Below are 8,808 nucleotides of genomic sequence, written 5' to 3' on the forward strand. Positions count from 1 at the left end.
GGCCAAAAATGTCATGTTTATATTTCGTAATTTACTTAAAATCGCGCTATTATAGTCATTGTGTATAGTGTATTGTCTTTTTTTCTTGTGGTTTAAGCACTGGGATAGTTACTAAAGCTATTCGAACATTGTTACTTCAGAGATGTGAGCCCGGGATACAAGCTCATTAATTAATTCATGTCATATAATACCAACAATTTTAAATTTCAATTCAAATTTTCAATCAGCATAACTTGGTACTAAATAGGCCCTATATTTTTTGTAAAAATGGAGCAAGATCGAGCTAGTCAAGTTTAGCCCCCTGTAATTACCTCCCTTTTGGACACTTCCATTCATGTCTGTTTACTAGTGCTTGTTTATTAACTCGGTAAATACAGTTTGTATATTTACAATAAACAGTAAAACAAAAACTTTAAAGAAACTTCTAACGAACGAATAATATTTCTGATGTCGAGATGAAGAGTCGATGTTCGATGGAGTAGATGACTGCGGAGAATGAAGAGAGCAGAATATGAGCATTGAGATCGAGAGTGCATGTATGCAGCTTGTACACGTGGTATGCGCATGCGCGTCTGCACTGTAAAAACAATAACAATAACAAGAAATTCGGAACCCTGATATGATCATGATCGAAACATGCATCCGAAGACTAAAATAACCATGCCGATGGATCCAGATTCCCCGCTCAATAGAGTGAGTATTAAGACAAAAATAAATAAAACATAACATGAGTCGAAGTGGCCACACGATTTTAAACTATTGTAGTAATAATGGTGTCGTGATGTCGTTCTGACTTCAGTTTATTTTTATTGAGAGGATCGCGAAACCTGCCAGCTGCCGGTCCCACACGTAAATATTTGTGTAATGTGACGAGCAGATTTACCTCTTCGGTGGGCAAATGCAAAGCGAAGGTAGGCAAAGGGCAAAAGACCAAATGCGCAGCTAAGTACAAGAAGTTTGGGAACAAGATTCTGTTGATGTGATTTAATTCTACGTTCATGTTCACGTTCAATTTATTCAGTAACTTTGATTGGATTTAATTAAAGGCAAGATGGTGTTTCCGGACAGTTTTTTGAAGAGGTTTAGTCTTATAATAGGGAGGCCAATGCCCGGGCGTAAGGCTTCTACACCTACGATTTGTGCGCTCGTCGCCCACTTCAAAAAATTAGCAAAGGGAAAAAAATGATGTAAAAATAAAAATTGAAGAAAATATGAAAAGAAAATACAATTATACATTTCACAACATACCTATAATCACGGATCTGTAACAGTCTTTCACCATTTGTTGACAATCTTGCAGATTTTGACGTTTTTTAATCCAATAATTGTGGTTGCAGACGACCTTGACGCACTCGCACCACTGACTAAGAAAATCCTAGAGGGCGTAGAGGTTTGCTCACTAAAAACCTTCTCATTGGCAGAAGGTAGACCCTAAAAATATGGGATCCGTTTTGAGTAAAGAACTTTTGATAGAGATCAACATTTCAGATGTTCACAATTGCCACTTCTAACAACTAGAAAATATAAAGAAAAAAGATTATATCTTTTTAAATACAGATTTTTACAAACTGAACATTCGAAAGTAGATAGAGTACGATGTTTCTGTCAATCTTGCGTTGGTTTGAGCCCTATAGCTACATCCATCTCAAAATGAGAAGGCAAACAGTGAACAGTGACGTCATTGTTCGCGCCAAAAATAAAGGGTATTGCGACATAATCTGAGCTCCGGTCAGATCGTGCCCAAAGCGTAGTCTTATTTATAGACCCTAGTACCTTATTCTCACAGCACTAGATACGAGTGTCGTGCAGTAATGTATGAGAAGTGTTAAAAAAAGATATTTCAGTAAAAAAAAAAGTCTACGTGAGCAGTCTATACTCCAATTGAGAATTGAAATGAAAGCCATGATTTGAAGGTGTGTGTTGTATGATACATGGTTAGTGAGTGTGTATGTTACGTATAGCGAAAGGGAGAGAGAGAGAGAGAGAGAGAGAAATATTAGTACACGTACGTTGCATGCATGGATGTGCGCTATGATTGTGTTCGCTGCAAGATGGATTTTAATTGGACCTCGTAACTTCTCGATCGTTGATAATAAGGAATACTCATGAGGAAATCAAATTATTGGAATACACATCTAAGGTAAATATCAATGAATTATATATATTTCTTTCCTTTTTTGAACCATCGTCTTCGGCTCGTAGTAGTAGAAGATGTAATCGTTCGCACATTGATGGCTGGACTTCAGCCTGCATCGGGGCTTGCCTGTGTCGGTGGAGGGATCAACTAAGAAGGTGTGTACGTGTGCGACCGATTCAAGGCTAGCCGCTGTTGAGTGATTGCACTTTCGCGCGAAGTTTTAAACTTCATCATGAACTTTGTCCCTCGGGCCTGTCTAATTATGAACGTAACTTTGCGACATGAAATATAATTGTTTCAAGGCTCTTACGTACGGAAAGGCGTAGAAGGAAATGGCTACAAACCAGCTGGATATCTCCTATTTGATGGAACCTATGGAGTCGGCAGATGGGTGGATTTTCTTAGTGAAAGTAAATGCTTTCTTTTAATCTTAGTTTTAGTATAAACAAATTAGTAATTAAAAAGTTAGATTTGGGCATTGGCCTCCCTACTTATAAACAACAACATTTCATGAACGTTAGTGCTATAGGCCTAGGCAAAAGTTACAGATTAATTTTTGCAAAAATTTATCTGTAACTTTTGCTAAGCATCCGGACACCGGGACACCGGACACATCATTCCTGGCTTTACAATCTGATTAAAACAGAAATAAATTAAAAGAGCAGATGCAAATAATTATGAATAGAATCAAGGCAAGGGTACCTTAAAAGACCAAGGCAGTATTGTCAAGATAGTCCCATTATGTAGAACAGACTACAGTAGAAAGTGCTCGAATGCAAGAGGAGAGGATCAATATTTATATATTAATGAATATACAAAACAAAAAACATTAAAAAGATATAAAAAGGCTGTGAACATATGTGAACTTTATTTAATTTTGCACCTGATCATTGCTGATGGATTTTTTTTTTACCCAGTCAGAAACACGTTTAAAGTTTATGTACAAAGATGCCCTCTATTGATTCTCAAACTGGACAAAAATAGTCATTTTATCTAAAAAAAAATCCAAAAAAAATCAAAATATTACATTACTTGGTCTAATGATCAGGTGATCCCTTACAAAAATTTGTGTTAGATCTACTTGAAAAAAAAAAAAATATACAAAAAATAATTGAAGGATTGCCTGTAAAGGAACTTGCAGATTTGCCATATAGACTAAAAGAAAATTAGTGCAGAGATCTTCAAAACTTCATAACTTTCTGCTCAATTTAAATCTGATTTTTGTTTTCAAAGCAATTGGAAAATATAGTATTCTGCATTAACATATGGATGGGCTATTCCCCTTATTAAAGGGATAGTTGAGTTCTATTGCAGAAGGCGCTACACAAATTAATTTTTTTTGTGAGATAATGAAAAACTGAGTGTCAAATTTGAAAGAACATAATATTTAAATGTCAAAATCATCTTTGTTTGATCAAAATCGGTTCAGAGACGGCTGAAATATAACGATTTCTAATACTTGTGTACCACCACAAATATTAGATATTTTGAAAAATTAAAAAAAAAAAACGTTGAAAAAACGAAATAATGCCTTTTACGTCATATTTCAGCCAATGCCGATGTTGGCTTTTTTGTTGAAATTTTCGTGTTGCTTATATTACCTACAATTAGCCGGCTCATGTACATGTATTGTTATTTTTAATTAAATAATTAATTAACGGTCACCATGTTTTTTTTAAAGTTGAGCTGAATTGGTGGGATCGTATTGGCTAAATTTCTCACATTTTGGGATCTAAGATTACCACTAAAAGGGCACTATAAATGTCATAGATAAGAATAAGAGCAATAACCATGCACTTTGGAGGCATTTGCGGTCTGAAAACAGAACTCAACTATCCCTTTAAGTATGACAAATGTTTATATTTCTACATTGGACTACATTGTACAGTGTAAGTAAAATTTACCCATTATTTTTCATGCATTGTGGTCAATTTTAACAAAGCTTTTCTTAACATAATTCTGTTCTCCCATGCACTTTTTTGTTTATAGATTAAGTGACAATTATTCACTTTTTAAATTGTCTTTATCATAGGCTCATCAGTGTGAGCGAAAGGCAGAGAGAATGATGAACAATGGAATTCACGATGCAGCTCTACAGTGCTACAAAAATGCATCAGGTATAGAATATTAGATGTATTCTATGATTTAAAACTTGGTGGTAATGCCATTTTTTCAACTTTTAGATGGCATTTTTCCTTGTGAAGATTCCTTTTTTCTTTTTCTTTTCTTCTTGTAGACTCCTTAGAATCCTTAGGCCCAAATTCGCAAACGAGATTTATCTCAATCCAAGGATTAAATCTCCATAAGCTTTAATAGCTTGTTCTAGAGTCCAATGAACAACAATATGCGTACCATCCTACAGTTATACAGTATACGCTTATTTAAGTCCATGTTGGAGTTTTAGACCATGGGATGGATTCAATTAAACCACCTTTGTGAATTTAAGCCCTACCATCTATAGATAAATTTTCTTCTTCCTATTTCGTGTAGCATATTTATTGAAATTAGCTTCAATCCTCCATTATTTGCCCATATTTACAATGGATCTGTACATGTATCATGAATTAAAATGTGTGTGGTGATCTTGTTCATGAACTTACCTTAGATTTTAATTTCTGTTCAGTGTTGATTCATTTTTATGTCATCTTGGTCATTGAAAGATCAAATCTATATTTCTTCAAGGCATGACATTGGACTCTTTTTTTCTCTTTTCTTTTTACAGAGTATATTGTGCAAGCCATGGAGAAAACGAAAGATGCGGTTGCCCTCCATTCCCTGAGACTCCAGAAAGAAAACTACGACAAGATGCCAAATCTTGTCAACAAGCGGAGACAACTTGATGCAAAGAAAATCAATCTAGAAAGCCTTCAACTCGAAGTACCACAGCCTCAGGAGAATGGAGTTACAGGAGAGGCAAATGGGGTGAATGAGGAGAAAGACGATGATGTTGATGGAGGGCAGGAGAGTGACGATGAAGTTTGCTTAAAGAGCATAGAGCCGGTGTCATCCAGGATTCCAGGAGTTGCAGCGGCGACTGAAGAGGAAGGAAGAGGACGAACGAACAGCTTTGAGTCTCTCCCGTCATTGGCTTCGGAAGACGCAGATTCTCTGCTGCAGTGTCTTAATGAGTTCAACGAGCTTGATAAGAACGAGATGAGGACCTACTACCGACCCACGATGGTACTCCAAGCCCTGAGGGATCTGGGTACTGGTTATGTCTCCAAGCCAGGCCGGGAAGCGCAAGCGCCTCACCAGCAGCTGCAGCAAGTGTGGAGGAAGAGGGAGGTGGATGACAAAGTGCTGTTAGAGGAGCTTGCGATGAAGACCCTGGAGATGAGGAAGCATGTGGTGAACCTGCTGGAGCAGATGGAGCACTGTCAACGCGAGAACGACCACTTGAAGAATGAGGTCAAAGAACTCCAGCAGGAGCTTGAATCACAGAAAAGCCAACAGAGAAGAGTTCAGCAGTCTGTCCGCCCTCCAACAGACTTTGGCAACGGATTTAGCGTTCCTTTCAGCTTACTAGCACCCTCTGATAACAAAGTGTCCGAGTCAAGTTCAACAGCAATGATAGTCATTCCTCAAACCCCTCCTGCTCTTGCCCCATTAGAAATGCCAAACTTTAATGATCAGTGATGCATTTATTCATTTCACATCATTTTTATCTTACAGGATTTTTAATATTTTCAAATTTCTTTTCTTTCATACTGTATGTAATGCATTGATTTTCATGACTGAAATACTGTATCTTGCGCTGGGGTAACGAAAAATATGGATTACATCTGAATAAAAATATATTCAAGGGGATTGAAGGGGGCCATGGTCAATTATCATAATCTAGAAAAGTGTAGCAACCATTTTTTTAGGGGAAAGTGATCCTTATGAAGTGCCAAAATACAATGTATCAGTTATGTGATATTCCTGATCATAATTCAGTTTTGTACATGTATGTCTTGGTTCAGACTTTTGTGAGAGTGCAAAAATCGACTTGCGCCAAAGTGATGCTTACGTATTATGTTGGATTAGCGGAGTGAGAGAATGAAATGAATGTATTAAATGAAATGCATGGCATATGCTTTTTGTAGAAGCAAAGTCACACACGCACACTGACACGCGCACACATGTTAGTTGATATTTGATATGTGTGCATTGATTGATTTTGTAAGGGATGTTATTTGGACCTGCAAACACCGATTTAATACCCAAATCCCAATTGTTTTATTTAAACATCACATAAGCAACTTCGGCGCAAGTCGTTTTTTGCATAAACATTGTATAGTGTGTCCCAGAAGAAGAAAAAACGAAACCAGATTGCGTTCATGGCAAAAAAATTCTATGACAAAGAATGTTTTTGTTTTCCTTTTTTTCTTGGACACACTGTATAAAATACATGTATTCAGCAACTCACAGATGTATTGATTTACTATTATAGATAATTAGGCGTGCAATATATGTATGTGTAGTATTTTCTCATCTTGCCAATACTTTAATAATCTTTCATTCAATGTGTTCTTACATATTTCCTCTTTTATTATTAGTTCCTTTCTCATCTGTCCAGTATTGAAATTGCCAAATATGATACACCAATCATCAGCCATAAGGTACATGTAAGACTCTTTAGGATCCCTGTATATATACATAAAAGACTTCTTTTTATTCAATTACATGACATTGTACATGTACAGTGTACCTGGATGCCCATCACTTGAAGGACTTCATAGTTGAAGGTGACACAATGCAGTACTTTTCACACTCCTTTTTTCATTTAGTTGTTGAAATTTGTCATGCTCATGAAAGGCAAGTCCAAGGTCATTTGATATCTCTTGTGTCACCAAGGACTGTGGAGTTTTGAACATCAATTGACGTCAAATGTGTTGTTTCACTTCATATTTGGTATGATAAATGGAGTACTTCAAATCTTAGATGTGGTATGTGATGTATGGAACAAATTAATCGGGAAATTGCCCTGGAAATAATATTTGTGTATTTCAGTCATCACCAGTCTTGGAAGTTACAATTTACCATTAATAAAGTTGGAGACGCTATGAACTTTATTTTTCCCCACAAGGAGGGGCCCCTACCTTTAGGTGTAGATCCATTTATATGAAAGGCTGTGTATACTTTGTTATTTTTGCCTCATTTTGGAGTTTGCTAGGATAAAAAAACATTGCTTTACGCATTTTCGCGATGATAGATTTTATTGCTGAAGAAAAGTTTCTAGATTTTAGTTGATAGTATTATTTCAAGTTAAGATTCAAATTTTTTAAGTACTCTATGCCATGCTCCTTATTTTTTTGCGAAGTAGTTGCGAAAGTTTATGTTCGTGAGTTTGAAAATGAAGTTGTGCAAACAAAACTTGCATCTAATACACCTTACTACATAATTGTTTTGTTGTAATATTGATATTCAGCCTTTTGATACTGAGGAAAGATAAGTACAAAACTTATTCCAGAGTATAAAACATGTACAGTATTGGCCATCTTTGGGATTTATTGTTGTTTCCTAATTGGAAGTGGATAGTCTGTAAGCAGATAATAATCATCAAAACCGACTGGCTAAGTGCAGTCTAGAGATAACCGAGAAGCTATAGGTATAACCGCGACCTGAAAAATAAACAGTCAATATTTGTTTTATACATGTATAACTCATTCACAGTGTTGATTCTCAAAAAGAGATATTTAAACAATGCCTGTCAATGTATGTACATGTATTTGTAGAGTTGAGGAATATTTGAATTCTGTAAATTGATTCTACATGTATGAACTAAGTGTAAGTTTATTTCTTCAAAAAAATGAAATGAATAAATATTACATCATTTTTATTTCGATTATAAGTACATGTTTATTATTTAATCTCATTTCAGCTGTACAAAAAAATCTACAAATTTACAAAAAAAAAAGATATCTTTATCTAGTTCATACTTCACACGTCATGTCAACTTGGATAATGAATAACAAATAATCGAAATGTTTAAATGGACTTTAAAGGAGATACAGTATATCCTCATCAGCAGACCAGTCTCCATATAGAACCCTGTTAAAACATTTACCAACACCAAAGTCTCTCAATGTGTTGACAACTGTCCCATTTGCTCTGTATTACAACAAAATAAATGAGCAATTTCCTGAAAGAAAATATACAATACATACACCCTAGATATAATCATTGCATGTATATTTTCACACAACCCCTGTATGAAATGGATCTATTCCTTTTCTATCAACATGTCAGGAAATTAACATTTACAATGCAAAAGAGAAATCATTGCATTAATAATTTGTGTTTGATCGATTACAACTTAAATAATTAAGTTCAAACTTTCACTGAACCGTTTTGTTCCCCCTCCTTTTTTCTCTCCCCCTGTTCAACAAGCTATTCATGGTGGAGTTTTTCCTTTAAAAACATGTCACCCCCAATTTAAACCAAATTTAACGGTGTATTTGCTACACTCCGCCCAGGTGAGGTAAATGGGAACCTGGCAGGAATTAATAACGCTCTAGCGCTATAATGGCAGCCGTGCTATTAAAGCCGGGGTGATACTAATAGAGCGCTAGGAGTGGCAATGTGCCAGACATGAGCACATTACAAGACTCCAAATTGTTATTGTTATTGGTGGCAAAATAAAATAGAACAGACGCCAATGGGGAAAATAATGACCTACTGTATACAAA

General features: G+C 35.8%; 1 protein-coding gene across 2 annotated transcripts; it reads left to right on the forward strand.

The window, feature by feature from the left end:
- Nucleotides 1-604: 604 nt before the first annotated feature.
- On the forward strand, nt 605-6,140 carry LOC588266 (nuclear receptor-binding factor 2). 2 transcript variants are annotated; one of them, XM_787959.5, is made up of 3 exons: nt 605-693; nt 4,170-4,254; nt 4,860-6,140. In XM_787959.5, the coding sequence occupies exons 1-3, from the start codon at nt 637-639 to the stop codon at nt 5,771-5,773; spliced, it is 1,056 nt and encodes a 351-aa protein (XP_793052.3). In that variant the 5' UTR covers nt 605-636; the 3' UTR covers nt 5,774-6,140. The 2 variants fall into 2 exon arrangements, with proteins under 2 accessions (XP_793052.3, XP_030841351.1); XM_030985491.1 differs by lacking the exon at nt 4,170-4,254 and having other exon boundaries at nt 614-693.
- The last annotated feature ends 2,668 nt before the right edge of the window (nt 6,141-8,808 follow it).

This window comes from Strongylocentrotus purpuratus, unplaced genomic scaffold (genome assembly GCF_000002235.5).
Source record: "Strongylocentrotus purpuratus isolate Spur 01 unplaced genomic scaffold, Spur_5.0 spur5_scaffold_15, whole genome shotgun sequence".
Taxonomy (NCBI): Eukaryota; Metazoa; Echinodermata; class Echinoidea; order Camarodonta; family Strongylocentrotidae; genus Strongylocentrotus; species Strongylocentrotus purpuratus.

Coding starts and splice junctions, on each gene's coding strand:
- LOC588266 (XM_787959.5), top strand. CDS start 637: ATGCATCCGAAGACTAAAATAACCATGCCGATGGATCCAGATTCCCCG. Junction 694..4,169: donor CAGATTCCCCGCTCAATAGA/GTGAGTATTAAG, acceptor TCTTTATCATAG/GCTCATCAGTGTGAGCGAAA. Junction 4,255..4,859: donor GTGCTACAAAAATGCATCAG/GTATAGAATATT, acceptor TTCTTTTTACAG/AGTATATTGTGCAAGCCATG.